This window comes from Mugil cephalus, chromosome 10, assembly GCF_022458985.1.
Source record: "Mugil cephalus isolate CIBA_MC_2020 chromosome 10, CIBA_Mcephalus_1.1, whole genome shotgun sequence".
Classification (NCBI taxonomy): Eukaryota; Metazoa; Chordata; class Actinopteri; order Mugiliformes; family Mugilidae; genus Mugil; species Mugil cephalus.
Window position 1 is genome coordinate 19,952,909 of NC_061779.1, and position 16,881 is coordinate 19,969,789.

General features: G+C 43.4%; 1 protein-coding gene across 3 annotated transcripts in view; it reads left to right on the forward strand.

Annotated features, from left to right (window-relative positions):
• Nucleotides 1–16,881, forward strand: part of kcnq1.2 (potassium voltage-gated channel, KQT-like subfamily, member 1.2) — a 161,376-nt gene that overhangs the window by 110,617 nt on the left and 33,878 nt on the right. For all 3 annotated transcript variants that reach the window (XM_047597062.1, XM_047597061.1, XM_047597063.1), the window contains one exon: nucleotides 933–994. In XM_047597062.1, coding sequence (XP_047453018.1) covers nucleotides 933–994 — 62 coding nt within the window. The remainder of the gene's footprint in view (nucleotides 1–932; nucleotides 995–16,881) is intronic.

The window sequence follows — 16,881 nt, forward strand, 5'->3', positions numbered from 1 at the left end:
TGTTCATGGTATTCATGGACAGGATCTCAAGGCGCAGCCGGGTTGAGGAGGGGCTCTGGTATGGGAGCCTAAGAATTCCATCCCTGTTTTTTTCAGAAGATGTGGTTCTATTTGGCTACATCAAACCGTGACCTCCAGCACGCACTGGGACAGTTTGCAGCCGTGTGTGAAGCGGTTTGGATAAGGGTCAGCATCCTCAAGTCTGAGGCCATGGCGCTCTGCCAGAAAATGGTGGATTGTTCCCTTCAGGTTGTGGATGAGTTCCTGAACTTAAGCAAGAGAGTTCAAATATCTCTTTGTGCTGTTCGCAAGTGAGAGATGGACAGATGGTTTGGTGCAGTGGCTGCAGTAATGCGGGCACTGCATCGTAAAGCAAAGCTTTCAATTTATCGGTCTGTCCTTATTCTAATCCTCACCTATGGTCGTGAAATGTGGGCAGCAAGAGAAAGAATGGCATCGCAATTACAAGCGGCTGAAATAAGCTTCCTCCGAAGATTAGGTGGATGCAGCTTCAGAGATAGGGTTAGGAGCTCAGACAGTAGAACTGCTGCTCCCTTGCGTCAAGAGGGACCAGCTTTTTGGATGCCTCCCATTGGAGGTTTACCAGGCACAGCAAGCTCAGAGGAGACCCAGGGGCAGACCCAGAACTCACTGGAGGGATTATATATCTCAATTATATATCTCGGCCTGGCCTCGGGATTCCCCAGGTTGAGCTGGAATGTGTTTCTGGGGAGAGGGACGTGTGGAGTTCCTGTTGCCACCGCGACCCAACCTCGCATAGGCAGATGAAAAATTAGTAAATAAAATGAATGAATGCTGCTTGTGAATCACTGTCCTCAAAGTTGTTATATTATGAAAGGTTTTGTATGTGTGTGTTCATATTTTATATATATATTTTTATATCATATTTATATTCCTTTTTTATTCCATAGGAAAGGGGGAAGATAAGGAATACCCGACGATCGGGGCACGGCTGATCAGGCTGGAAGATAAGGTAGGCACACTCCAGTGTGTGTGTTTCGTCTGTAAGAGAGATAAACTGATTAGATTAGCCGCAGTGTTCATAAGAAAACGTGTGCATGAATACATAGCTGGGTGTTGGTGTGTATCTGAGTGTGAATCTGCTGGCTACTGTCTCCCATGGTGGAATCAGCCGTTGTGGCTGGATTCAGTCAGTATGTGCCAAACATGCACTTCCTTCTGATCTGTGCCTTATCAGCATCTATCCAGTGTTGTGTTTATGCTTCACATAGTTTTTGTTCATTCTATTTTATTTTAAGGATTTTCCATGGCAGCCCCTCTGTATTCTTTTAGTCAAAGACGCCATTTCCCTGATGACAACACTTGATATATAACACTTATATTTTTATTTATGTTTCCATAATATCAGAGTACTGGAGGCATTATAGAGCGAAAGAGAAAAGCCTTCATGCAGTGAGGCATAGCCAATAGGCAACAGCTGTGTAATGAAGCCCTCGGGTGTGACTAGGCGTGTCCTATTGGCTCAACGTCATGCCAACGTAATACCAGCCCTGATGTGACTGTGACAGCATGACAGACATTTCTCCTAAAGGGGTTGTTGTATCAGTTGGATTGATCCGATTTTTAATTTCATGAAACCAGTGTTTTGAATGGAAGACTTACCTTATGCTTTAGTTGTTCTCATATGAAAACCACGTGTATACAATAGAACAATGCGTTCAGCCTCCACTTATTTTCTATTCAAGCCAGCCAGCTAGCTCAGGATTTCCCCCACTTGCCTTAACATTTACCTTACCTTCTCTGTGCGCTCATCAGCACCGCTGGTCTCTAATGTTTACAAGCGTTGGCTGTTCTCAGAGCCCTTTTGTTATAGAGAGAGGAGTAATGATCTTGAACCAATGTACACTCCGAGCCTGAAGACCTCCCTCAGAGATTGAGTTACAGCCCATTTGATTTGGGCTACATGTTGTGATCACAATCTCCTGATTGGAAACATAAACCTGTTTTCAGAAGTTCCTCCCCTAACCCATGACCCAGTGACACTCTCTTTCTCTTTTCTTTCTCTCTCTGTTTTCTCTGTGTCACTTCTTCTTCTTCTTCTTCTGTGTCTGTCAACTGTATGTTGTATGCTCTAAGATAAAATTAAACTGAGAGGGGCATAATGGTGTAAAGAGTGGACCCTTACTGATGCAAGCAGCTTTTCCTCCTAGTCAAAGTAGAACTAGTAAGTGTTCTAGATCCATTTCCACAAAAATGAAACAAAAAGAAAAGTAGCAGCAGAAACTTGCCATGCGTGCAGTAAAGGCACCAATCCTTAATAATTACTATTTTCCTCAGCTCAGTACCCGCCCTTCCTTACCCGTCTCTCCTTCCTGGCCGTGTGAATTTCTTGTTTTGATGTATCCTGCTTCCCAGCACACCTGTTATATGGAAAATGAGCCTCCCTTTTTTCCTCTGGCAGCAGGTGGATGAACCTGATGACCCTTGTTACTTGGTACATTCACTGGTCCTTCATCAAATGCCTGCAATACTAACACTCTACTAGGGCTTCACAGATATTATTGTTCACATACTTTATGTCAACTGTATGTTGTATGCTGTATGATCTTGGTGGTAACAGATGCATTTATTTTGGACAACTGGCCCATTTTCATCAGAGAAGTGGTTGACATAATATTGGCCAACTTATTGTCCTTGTTCCTATAAGGCATGGCTATTGACGTTTAAGGCTCTTTAAACATTGGTGCCATATTACAATTGTTGTAAAACCTTTTTTGCATTGAAATTTGTAAGATAAATCATCTATACCTGGCTCTATAAATATTAAATTCTGATTCTCATAATTCTTATTGTGTTAGTTAACATAAAGTATTCAAACTAAATCCCTTCACCTTGGTTGCATGTGAGGAGATTTGTCATGAGATTAGCTACAAAATGTTGTTTTGTCATTCACTTTTCCATTGAACATAGTTTGAAACATTTCTTAATACTCACACTCGGTTGAGCTCCAACTGTTCTTTTTTTTTTTTTTGACAAATTCACACTTTGTACTCCCCTCTCCCCTGTAAAACACCTGACATCTACCACTCTGGCCTTTACGCTGCAGCTGAGTAAGTGAGATAGAATCATTTTCCTGTCCAAGTATTGTCAGCACATCACTTGTAGATTAATTTATCTTCAGCGGGCTGAAGGGGGCTGAGGCATTGTCCGTCCTGTACAGGGTGAGACAGTGATTTATCACACACAGACAAAGCCACGTATAGGTCGGCACACATACACTCGCACACACATGAGCGAAGAGTTGATTAATCACCAATGTGTCTAACCCCACACTCTCAAGATTGAATTGTCCAGGAGTGACTAGGAAACGAAGATGGATGGCACTCTGTGACAGTGTGTTATCTTTCTGTCAGGCGCACTCGATGAAAAATACCCAAATGACAAGCTCAAACAGTGGCCAGTGTCTCTGGGCTTCACCGTGGCCTTTCAGATGGGAGCTCGCTGCGTGCTTTAGGATGAAGTCAGCCCATTGCTTGTGGTAAATCTCTCCCAGTTTTATAGGAATGGGATTGTCTCTCATAGCAATAGACAGAAAGGGCAGGGAAATTACAACGGTATGCTTTCACATAGCCTGTAAATGTCCGTCTGAAAAACAAGCTCTTGCTTTTTTTGTTCCGATTGGACTTAACAATATTGTGAAGTGTGCTGCAGCCCGGAGCAACCCAGCAACTTAAAACTGAAATTAGTGTGCAGAGCTGGAGGCGGTGGCCTTTAATTATGTAGAGAAGTGAAATTTGTTTTGTGCAATGTGAAATAAGGTTGAAAAAATATTTGTCCACACTATAATGTAAGTGTTTTTTTTTGTTTGTTTGTTTTTTTCATTATTTTTGCCTCTCGTGGAATGAGAGCTGCTTTCTGTGGCACAATCAGTCATACATGAATTTACTAACATGTTTTTTTAAGGAAATTCGATATAAATTGCCAAACTGTTCACATTTTGCCTGAGGTGGAGATGCATGTGTCTCAATTTTAAATTTGCGAATTGTCACATGGCCATCTTACTTAAATAGGAACATAAACTAAGCTTTCATCACACAGAAAGTAATTATTCACTTCTTCTTCAACATTTAGTTCAGCATAATTTAGCCATCCAAGCGTTACTCAGTCTGAAGCTGTGGGTGTAAAACCACCAGCTGCGTCTAGAGGGGGAAACACCCTCTAATGTGCCCCCGAGGCCTGCGCAGACATGTCTCTGCTCAAAACATCATTCATTATTTGTGTTGCTCTAAACCCACTACACGGACCACGTATCGCACTCGCTCTGCGGTTAACTTCGCCCGCTATATTAGGGCAAATGTGCTGCCCCGTGTATGTCACGCTTATATTATGAGCATTAGCACGAGGCGCATGCAGAAGAATCCGTGCTCTGACCTTAATAGCATCTCAATTAGGTAAGTATGTTGTAAATTACAGCAAGGCCAAATACTGGGAATACTTGAGGGCCGAGACAGAGTGTTGTGTTTGTTAGGAGTCCATCTGTAAGGCATTTAGGGCCCCACGTCTCTAAAAGCATGGCTCTGAGGGGGGCAGGCATTTGTGTGAGAGTGTGTGCATGCGTGTGTGTGTATGTGTGTTTAGACTGGTCCGATCCAGAGCCAATGCAGGGATTTAGAGACAAGGGTCTGGTACTGTAAACACACATGCATACATATATACGTATTTAAACCTTAGACCATATACAAAAATACAAGTGGATATCCAGGAACACATAAATATACAAATGCAGTCGCACACACGCAAAATCCACCCGGCCGTGGCTCAGCTCGGCTCTAAACAGCTTCATTATATCTTCGGCGGTATGTGTCGGAGAGCGACCGGCTGGAGGGAGAGCGGCGAGGGGGAGAGGGGGGAGTGGATTTCATGCCTTAAATCCATTAATGATTTGCAGCGTGTGCATCAATAAATCTATTGTATCCAGTCGCGTTTCCCTCAGCTCTGGATGCTGGCCGCAACAAGTTTAGCCCACATCAACAGGAAGACTTATTCTGGTTTAGTGCCTGGAGTGCTCTTGTTGTCTTTAGAAAAATCAATCACAAGTCAATTAATGCAAAGACTAGAGAAAGCATTTATTTTCATCCAAAACCACGTATTGTGTTTATAAGATGAACAACATGTTAGATTTTTTTTATGTGTTTTTTTTTTTTTTTTTTTTTTTAAGTATGATGAAATTCCCATTGTTCTTGTGTCTTTCTCAACTGGATTTTAAGAAAGGCTGTTGTTTTTCTGACTCTTTAATTGAACTGGTTTCCTACACCACATGCTCCAAAAAATCACTCACACTCACTGGTAGAGCGTCCAAACTTATCTTTTTTCTTTTTTTTTTTTTGTCTTTTATAGCCAATTTCACAGATTAAAATATCACTCCTTAATGAATTAATTGAATAATGTATACACAGTGGAATTACACCTCATTAAGAGTGGTCACATAGTAGTTTCCATTCATTCAGGCTCTATTCATTCGTTTTACGAGCAGGACTCACCAGTGCGCTGCCTTCCCACCTCCCCTTCTCTAACAATCTCTATCTTGTTCACTGTTCCACCTCTCCTTCTGTTTTCCCGTATGGACACCACTTTGTCTTTCTCTAAACTCCCCTTTGCTCCTATTCCCAGCACCTCTCTGCCCTGAGAGCTCCCTGTCTGTTGTTGGGTCTTGTTTTGAAATATGTGTGTATTTGGCTGCAGCGTGCTCAGCGGGGAGCCAGACTGACCGGACCGGTCTAAACAAAGAGAGGAAACTTGGCAAAGGAAGCGCATGCACACACAGAAATCCTGGAACACGGGGCTTCGGTGCAGTGTCCATACTCCGGCTGCCCTGCGCTGCAGACAGGCACATACAGAATCTCCCTGCGTGTCTGGACTTGGCTGGCGATAGATGCAGAACACAACAACCTAGCAGTTCGTCCTGTTTTCAGTCTCTGATTAAATCTGGTTCTTTTAAAGTTGTCTCGCGCAGATGTCTCTGATCTGATTCTACAAGTTTGTTCACAAAAGATGCATCTGTGCGCACGTGGTCCGATGCAGTGTGACACTGGAGGGAATGATGTGTCCATCTTGGAGGAGAAATTACAAAAATGCAGCCTCTTCATTCATTCTGATGAACGCTATAGTGCCATGTTGAGCAGTTGATTGACGTGCAGTGTGATTTTGTTGTTCACATCACAAGATGCACAAATAAATGAGTTCATCACGATAACTCTGAAGAACTATAAAACTGTTTTGCATCGGTTTGCAAATTTCCGTACAGTGGTTTGCATAATGACAAAGATCCACTGTTGCATTTGTTCGTCCTCCTGATACCTTGCTCGACATGCCAGCGCTAATTACGGTTGTTTAACACGCTGTGTTTTTTTGACCATATCCCAAATCCAGCAGCCTTTGCCTCCCTCCACTTCCCTGCTTTACCAAGCTGAACTGGTCTTTCTCTTGTCGACACTTCCCACCGTTGATGTGGTATCTTTATAGCTTTGTGAACTCGATAGCATGCAACGGGTGGTGTGCTGCTGTGCACTAGATAGCGCGCTTGGAGCACTGTGCTGTTTGTAGTGCAGCCCAGCAGTAAATCATGTTTCGGCAGTGCGCTAGGGATGCAGCCCCTGGCAGCTCCCAGACGGCCTTTGGCTCTGGCTCCCTTCTCTTAGCGCCACTCTCTAATTTCAGTGCCGGGACCCTGCCTACTACTGTGTCTTTACCACATTCCCACAAACCAGAGACGGACAGTCTGCCTGCAAGTCTGGCTGCTTGCTCTCCATCTCACAGTCTCTCCCTTCCTATCTCTCTCCGCTTTTGTGTCTCTCTATCACTCCTTTGCTCTCACTCCCTGTTTTTTCGCCCGCTGTCACAGACTCTCTTTTCCTGTGGCTCTCGGTCTCTCGTTCCCAGACCTTGCCCCTTCTTCTTTCCTCTGTCTTTGTGCCTTCGGGATTATAGGTCTGCAGTCTCACTCACAGTATCTAAATCATGTTGTACGCTGCCACCGTCTCTTGTCAGCTGCCCCCCCTCCCCTCCCGGTTTCTGTCTGCATCTCTGTAGCACCCACTGTGGGCTTTCTCATTGGCCGTAAATACCCATGCCGCATTTCCATTTTAATTGCCCGACATTCGCAGGGCCCTGGGATATATTATTTGCACATATATTTTATTGTCTTGGCCAAATGCCCCCGCTACGTTTGGTTGGACCCGACCACTAATATACTCCTGCACGGACCAGTTCATTATCAGCGCGGAGGTGTGAGTTTATTTAAGGAGGTTATGAAGGGGTCAATGTACAGTTCATGAAACGGGGGTCTGTGTTTTATTGGGACCTGCAGTCTTGCTAATACACAGTGCTAAGTAGCCCTGGTGCCACCCTACTTTTGAGTGCTATTAAATCAGTCTACTGCATGGAACAGTAAACCAGCTGTGAATAATGCCAAGCTGTATAAATTACTCCAGAGGCCACGAGTGTAAATGTCACTGCTGTTAAGTTGAGCTGGTACCTGGGGAACATATAATGGGCAGTATGTGCATATGTATGATTCTGCATGTGTGGCGTGCTTTCTGGCTCTGGCACATTTTCCTCTCAGGGGATAAGTGCTGATGATTAAGCAATACCTTAGCAAAATGTGGGTATTAAACCTCAAATACTTCTTGGGTACAGATACGAACATGACTGTAATTCAATGAGTCTTTTTGATCAGTCGCCTTTAGATTGTAATAATAATTCTTGTGTAGCTGCTTGTGTTAAGAAAGTCAAACTTTACCCACTGTACCATAAATAATAACATAGATGGATGTATGGTGTAGTCAACAAACTACTGACCTTGAGTGCAAATGTCTCCACGTAAATATGTTGAGTCATTCCAGACTTAATGTCTACCTTGCTGATCATCTCACTTTAGCTAAATAGAAGTAACCAATCATTTTGCAGAAATCGGGTTAATTTCTGTCCCCTCACATCAGCATTGCAGCAGAAGAAAAGTCGGGGAATAATTGAGGAGGGTAAGATTCATCTTACGGTGACATGAATGTACAGCGTTTTTTTTTCGATACAGATGGTAAGTGCTGTGATTATTCAGCCTGGCTTTGCCATCCCATTATACAGGAGCAGATTAAAAATAAAATGAGGTAAATTTTATTATTGTCACGGGATATTGTGCCATAGCCGGCTAGCCCCCTTAGTTCATGGAATGATTTTAACTAGCTGTTGCTAATGCAGGCGTGTTTATGACTGTGTAAAGATTTGACTGGGCCACTTGTGGTTCAGACGTTGGCCCTGCGCTACTCTGAGCCCAGACACATCCCTCAGGCAACACTGAAGGTTCCTAGTGCCCATAGTTAATCACAGCATATGTGTTTGTATGTGCACACCTATGCGCCTTGCTCCATCTACTCCAGGCCAAGTCTCTTGCCATCTCCCATTTGCTTTAATGGCATCAGGTTTTTGCAAGACACTTAACAAGCTTGTCTGTATTCAAGAGTTTTTTTCTGGGTAAATGACTAATGATTTTATGGAAATGGGATTTTTTTTTTTTTTTCTGTACCTCTGGGCGCTGTGTTTCCCCGTAGAACAATTTCAGCGGCACACCTTTCAATTGTGCTCAATTAACTTAGTAGTTCACACAGGATACAGGCCTCACCCAGTCTAGTACGGCACAATGGATAAAATCAGGAAACTGCTGTTTGAGACTAAATCAGTGAATGGGGCCATGAATGGGAGCCGCATATTTGGAACACTTTGAATGGTGATCATCCAAAAAAGGTCCCCCACCCTGTGTCTGTCCACTAGCACAGCTGCAGGAAATTCCTCTTATCCCGTCTCAAAGTCTGACGTCACAGCCCCGTCATAATACGCACACCTGCCAAGTCTCACGTATTACTGAAATAACTTCTTACAACCTTTAAATGAAAATCTCATACAGGGTCACTATCAAAGAAACAAAAGGTTAATTGAGAGATTCCCCATTGGTTCAGTAGCGCTGCCCTTAGCGTCACCGTCAAAGGAGATAGTCATCTCAGTGGAAAAAGTAAGAAGATCTAGTAATTCAAAGTAATTTCCATTGTCTGCTGTTGTTGTGAAATGTTATTCGCAGCCTTGGGTTTTTTTTTTCTGAGTGATACAGAGAATGATAGTTACAGGGGAAGTCGTTGGTGCCGTGTTAAGTAACTGGTGTAGTTCATTTGTGGTCAGATTTCCCCTTAAGTTCTTTTTGAAGTGATCTCAATCTCACGCATCTAATAAACTGCCTTTTTATTTATAAAGGTTAGTATTCCATGTTAAGATTCAGACTGAGCTCAGTATTTCTACAATTACTTCTACGATTTTTCTTCATACATGAAGAAGAAATCAGACTCACATCTACTGAAACAAGGACAACAAGACAGAGGCATTCCTAAAGATGGTCCTCAGAACATAAACGAGGTTCCAGGCCGCGTGATGTATTTGTTTATTCTCGTCCCACTGGCACCAAGGAATCGAGACAGAGATAGAGACAGAAAAGCACGCCAAGATACTGTGAGAGACAGATGATAGTCTAGAGATCGCAATACTATACGTCTCCTCCATGACACGCTCCTGGGGAAGAGGGAGTACAGAAGAGTCTGAGCTGAAGTTGACCTGATAAGCACCGCAGATAACGGGTTGCAGTGAACCTCAGATGGAGACAAGGATGAAGTAGAAGGGCGAGCTGACTGGAATACGTCTCGTGCTTTACTCACAAGAAGCTCTCCAGGGCCACAGAAGAAGGAAGAGACTGGACCAGTGAGTGATAAGAGGTCTGAAAGAAAAGATTAGATATTCTGTAATGTTTTTTTGTTTTATTGTTTTTGTTAACCTTTATAAATCCTTTTATTGCATGCATCGATTTGTACAGACAGTAATGAGCATCCTTGTTTTGTTCTGCCACATTTCTACAGTAGCCCTGAATGGACAAATCAAAGACTGGGTCTAGAGAGAGATTTTGGAGTTTAAGTTAAGTTGGCAGCCACTGCAGATTCTCCACCATACATGGAAGGGGAGGGGTGTTTAGGGGTCGACTAGATGCCAACTATTAGGTGCAGAGTGATGGATCTTATAATGTCATTTGCTCATGCAGCTGTTAAGATAATATCAAGTTTCATAAGCCAAGCTGGATCCTGTCTTCCTGTAGCATCTGTACGCAGTGTCAGTGCTCACGCGGTTACGGTGCTCAGCGGGCTTTCACGCACGCACACGGACAAAAACACACAGACACACATCAAGTGCATTCATAGGCAGCTTATGGTGAGAAGTGAACATCGAAAGGTCAGCGTGGGCCAAGAGGTCATTCCCACCAGTCCACCGCTGGCCAAACAGCCTGTGTCTGGGGGTCAAAGGTCGCCTCAGCAGACTTGGTCATTAGAACACAATGGAGCCCATTTTGGCCGTCCGCGCAACTGTGTGCCTTGTCTTGTCAGTGTGTCTCAGCTGTCAGGAGGTTGTGCGCGGCTTGAGGGAGAGGTGAAGAGGGAAGCGGCGAGGGTTTCCTCTGGAGGGAGGAGGCCGACGTGGGCACTTGAGAGCAGAGAGATTGCGGGCTTGTGGCGCATTAGAGGACGTGCGCGCATGCATCGGCGCATGTGTGTGCGCGTTTGACTCGAGGCTGAGGGTAAGCCTCCGTGTGTGTGCGTGGAGCGCCCCTTCTCGGCTCACTCAGCACCTTGACATTGGCACTGGGCCTCCGTGGAGATCTGCTGCATCAGCTGGATCGCTCTCCTCCTGCCCCCCCTCCACCCCCACCCCCATCCCTTCTCTCCCTCCATTACTCACTCCCCCACTGCTGTCCTACTCCCACCTCTACTCCAGGCCCTCCCAGCTGCCCTCACCCACGGGATAAGAGTTTAAATCACTGCCTTCTCTCTGTCTGTCAAAGGGTTTCTTCCCCCCCCCCCCCCTCCTCCCAACACAAACTTGCTCCTTCCCTCCCACTCTGATAGTGTTCAGAGGGGGATGGGTTGCGACTGTTCACTTGGACTACTGTGGGAATGCAGGTGCTATGTGTGTGTCTGTGTGTGTGTGTGCGCGCATGCTTTGGGAGCTCCTCCCTGGACTCGCTAGCTCGGTGTCTATCGTCTGTCACACCAGCCGTTCAGACAGTGCGGCCAGTTCTATGACAGCATGCTGTGGCAGATGGCTGCCAAAATATCACAACAATCCCCTCTCCCCCCAGCTCTCACGCAACTAAGGTTTAAGTCAGAGGTAATTAGTTTCTGGTATGCTTATTCATTAGTGATGATTACCATTGTTAATTAGCTTGCAAAGCATTTTCCTAATTATTGAATCCACAATATGATTTTGTGATTTGACAGTCCCGAAAGCAAAAATAACAACAAATCGTCACATGTGAGAAGTTGGAATATTCATTTAAATATGAAATGTATTATATATGAATATGAATATTCATTCATATCCATCCTTTATTAACATTTAACTGCTGGTTATTGATCAGTTATTTCAAAATCATCGTTTACATTTGTACACAGGGTACTCACTGACACTGAGCGGGCTTCAAGATGCCCTCAAGTCTCGTCAAATATGAGATTTTATGCAACAGCAAGTGTACTGCTACTGAAAAAACATGCATCTATTGTTTCTCCGCGTTACGTAACAGCCTTAACAGATGTCTTTCGTACGCCGAAAAGTCAAACATAGAGAAATCAGGCGCGCTGAAAACTGGCCGCACTGTTGCTTTAAACAGGTCCTGATAAGGAGGTATTTGCCAGTAGAGGTATTTGACAACCTTGACAGTCTTTGTAGCCTTATCTCTGCTCCCAACAATGACAGATGGTATCTGTTGCGAGTCGCAAGCTGTCACCGTGCGCAATAATCCCTCCTTCTCCATACCATGTTCTTACTCTGACTGTAAACAAAACGCATAGGAAGTGTGGTCATACCACCAGACAACCCCCACCTCCCCACCCACCCCCTTTAAGCTTGTCTTTACATCTGTCTCCTCCTCTGTTTTGTCTCTTTTTTCCCACTTTATTCCTTTTCATTTCCTTTTCCCCACTTGCTTCTTTTGTTTTGCCTTTCTTTTCTTTTTCCCTCTGACTGCCTCTCTCCTCTTGGCCGTTGAGGTTAACCGCCACTTGTATTACACTGCATTACAACTCATCAACAATATGCCGGGCAGAAAGAAAAACAACCCACACTTGTTGTCCTCTCTTTCTCTCTCTGTCTTTTTCTCTCTTTAACTAAATCACAAAACAAGCGGGCCAAAAACAGTGAATTGCCTAGAAACCCAATATGGACTCCACCCTGGAGATTACACGGTCAGCTCAGCCAGCCTGCACTAGAATAACAGCCTGGCCTGGTCTCACTGTCCCCTGTCCAGTGTGTGTGTGTGTGTGTGTGTGTGTGTGTGTGTGTGTGTGTGTGTGTGTGTGTGTGTGTGTGTGTGTGTGTGTGTGTGTGTGTGTGTGTGTGTGTGCGTGCGCGCGTGCGTGCGTGTCCAAGGATACTCAGAGTCCCACAGCTTTGAAAGTGTCACGCATATAATCATTCATCGAATTTGAGCACACCTGTGTATACACATTGAAGATCATATTGTAGGGTACACTGTGTATTTGTGGCCACTTTGTGAGGCTCTTTGTCACGAGGTTTGCCTCAGAGCTTCAGAGACGAGTCATTCCCCATTAGCTGCTCGACAAGAATGTGTTGTAGTACAACTGCACAAAGTGCGTCGTCGTCTTGTCTGACGCATCCACACCTCATACCATTTCACACCTGCCGGCAAAATGTCGCTCAGTGTAGGGACCCTTAATGTCTTTCACTGGCCATTCCTCTTTCTTTTGTACGATTAACTTCTAAAGTTGTATTTTTATGATGCAAAGTCATAACAGCAATGTCTAAAATACAAATAGTTGTAAATCTGCTGCGATGCCTGATTGTTCACTGAAGTATTATGTCTAGATTATGTAACAGTGACCTAGAAACAACTTCAACAAAGAGTAGCAGAAGTAGGTCAAGTTAAATCACTGAGGATTTCTACAGCAGAAAGATTATTGCGATGGACCATACATAACATCATTCGATTAATCTAATTAAATAAATACGTATGATTATTTACCACAGGCTGAAGAATAGTATCTTATCTTTAATGCTGCCTTTCTGCATTTATAATGGACTTGGTGTGGACTCGATTGTGAGTTCACAGTAAATCATTCACTCAGCAGGGGAACACCTGCACACATTACCTTTTGGCAGCAGTTACTGTTCAGTAAATATGCCTATAAGTGGTTCTACTACCACCACGATGATAACCAACAAAACTGTCATCGTCCTCTTACCCTCATGTCTTCTGTTACATGTTACCAGATTTAGCGCTTATTAGTTAAAGGTTCATTACACACACTTACAAAAAGTACCTATATGTCCACCTAATAGCAATGTGCACTTCATGCGTCTGTGCTTTAACAGCGCCCACAAATCATATTAATACTCTGTTAGTGGTGGCTGCACTCACTTTTTCCACATGCATCAACCCTGAACATAAAAGGCGTATGCCGATGACATATGGCAATCAATAAATTTCATGTCTAGGCATTGTGCATGTAGTTGAAATGGGGAAAAAGGCTATTTTGATTTGGGTTTCGGAGATTATACTGCTAGTTTAGAAAGCTGGATCCAATCTGAGGCCAGTCGGGCTGTGGTGATCGAGGCTTCTCTAATGCTAGGGCTGTAGGTCTGCAGTGCCTGAGTATGGCCTATAACTCGGGCAGAGTGGCTGATTGTTTCCAGCCATGATGGAGGTAATGAGGGGGTGGTGGTCATCATGACACACACTTACACACAGTCAACACACACACACACACACACACACAGACTCGGACTGACCCATACTGTGTGTTTGTGTGCATGTGCTTTCAGCCACAGCACATTGACTCTCTCTCAACAGACCACAGGGTCAATCTTCTAGTCACTTATTAGTGGTAACCTCTACTGGAGGACACACACAAACACACACACACATTCATTTATACACACACGCAAACGGACAAACAATCACCACCGGTTTTGCACATGGAGATTTACCGCACACACCTTAACGGCAATCCAGTCATCCAGCTCAAGGAGCTGTGTTTGAGGCACGCCATGTTCGAGCCTAAAAGTGAAATCACATGTAGAACAGTTGGACCTGATCTGCTAAATCTCTGTCAAAAGGTGGCTGAGTCATGTTTGTATTGGGTGTGCACTCACGCATGTGTGGTTGCTGTATCACAACAATCTCATTTTGTGTCACAGGACTGAAGGAGAAAAACTGAGAAACGCATACAGAAATATGCATTGTCACGCACCAATACACACTCAAGTAGCGCTCGATGTCACACCAGTGTGCTAACAAAGGCATTTGGGGAAGTAAACCTCTATAAGGAACAGCACATGTAAATGAGAGCTATTTTCTGCATTTCACCAGATTTACACAAGATCACATTACCGGTACAAAGAAATTGTGTACAAGATTCATTTCCATGACACGTATAATGAATAAAAAAAATCTAAAAAGATGTTTAAAGCTTCAGCGTCATACACATTCACTACACTGAAGCAACACTGTTGGGAAAATGCTATGTATAGATTTTAAAATAAAACTTGTTATTCTTCATTTCAGGCTGCTTTCATCAATGTGAAGTCTCTAATGTCAGACCTAAAGCTTTATCACACGTCGTGATACTTTAAAGCACAGCCATGAAATTGAGGGTGAATGGTGTGGTTGCACAGGATAGCATTTTCCCACGCTTTAGCAATTGTATGTTGAGATTTTCCCATCGTTCAGCCCATCCTTTCCCAGCCAAATGTCCCAAATCTTGTGTGGCAGGAAAAGCTTACTCTTCAGGTCTATATGGTTACTGAGGGCCTTGTCACAGCCGAGCCAACATTCAGCCATCCAGCTCAGCGTTGGCTGTCGCAGCATGTCTTGTGCTGTTGCCACTAATTGGTTCTATGGTTTTTACTCTCATTTTACTCACTTTTTATTCCTTTTAAAGTGCTTATGACTTGTTTTATTCCACTGCAGGGGTTGTTGTTGTACGGCGAGAATAGTTTCAAGTTCATGTGTTACTGAAGTTGGACTTGTGGAAATACAATTTACAGTGACATCTACACCAGAATGAACACATTCATATCAATGGAGCCCTTGCTTTTCACAAATGCAGGAATCTTTAGAAGATATAGGAAAAGAAAGAGGAAATGTGTACAGATTGGAAAGAGCCCTACCTGTATTTACACATCTTGGAACTTTAAGCCACCATCACACATCAGCAAACGTATTTCTATGCAACCAAAATTCCCAGACTTACAATGGCAGAGCAAAGCAAAGTGGTGGAAAATTTCCTCTTACACATAAAATGGTACGGTCATGTTACGGTTATCAACTCTAGTCATCACTAAAGTGCAACGTCTTAGTATAGGCCGAGCAGTGAACATCTCTTGTTGGCGCTCCGGATGCAACCAAAGCAGGTTGTCACCTGTCCAACGGCACCAGTCAAACAGGTTACAGATTAACCAGCCACGCTTGGTCCACCACATCAGCTACTGCTTCTCTCCATTAATGAGCAACGTTTACTGTCATTATCAACTTTACTATGGTATGGTAGTGAAGGAAAGTTTACAGTATCCAACTTTAGTGCCCCAGGTGACATAACCGAGTAACAGGCCAATAAAGCGAAAACAAATAAAAAAAATTTCAGAGTTTAAGAAGGAAAAAAGGAAACTCAATACTTAACATAGGCAAAAAAAAAACATTAGACTTTTAGAGTAGGAATACAGTCTTCCACAGTCAGATTATTTGCTGTTGGCTTTCAGGATGAGTGACAGAGTAGGGTTACAATTGTGTTGTAACAAGTGTTATTCATTTACTAGTGCAAGGCATTCCCAACCAGGTATTTCTCAGTCAATAAAGCACAAAGAAAGAAAGAAAGAAAGAAAGAAAGAAAGAAAGAAAGAAAGAAAGAAAGAAAGAAAGAAAGAGCCTTCTCAAAAACAACAAATACTGTTTTGTGCATTTGAAATAAGTAGCAATATTTAGTCCCATTAGTCACACAGAAACTGAAAACTAGAATTAAATGATTGACCAAATAATAAATTCTTTGTAAAAAAATAAATAAATTTGTTCTATCCCTGCATTGTGTTAAACACCATGTGCACATGGACCAGGCAGTGGAAAAGGGATGTTGGGAGATAATCCGTGTCTAATTCAAGGTCTGAGGTTGTGGATAGAGATGGTTATCTTGAGACAAATATGTGTTTTAAAATGGTTTAAGTTGTGTACTTTAATTTTAGCTATACAGAATAATTACCACTAACTTTAAAATGATCCTGTTACGCCACAAATACACAGCCAGTCAACTAAATGGAGAAAGTAAAACATCAAGATGTCATTCATACACTCATACACAGGCTTTATATACAGATACGGTATGTGTGCGTATATTACTACTTATCTTAAGACGTCCAAAGCTCAATCTCTGGGGTGAGATAATAATCGATGAATCATTCACTTATTTCCTACACTTTTGTTTAATTTATGCGTAAACAAGTGAGCAAGTATTAATTTTAGCCCAGAATTTAAACAGCACAGCCCCCAATTAGTCATTCCTTTAAATCTTTCAGGACCATATCATTATGTGTGTCAGTGCCTCGGTCCCAGCTTACGCAGCCATCAGCCCTTTTCCTTGGGATGGAAAGCTCATTTGGACTTTGAGAGGAATTGCTAAAATTCCCAGTCCCACCGTGGCTGCGAGGGGAGAAAAGTATGGAGTGCCTGGATGTATGGGATGCTTTTCCGATAGAGGCAAGCATTACGTAGCGCCAGGGTGTGGTTTTATAGACATGACTGTGGCTGTTGCT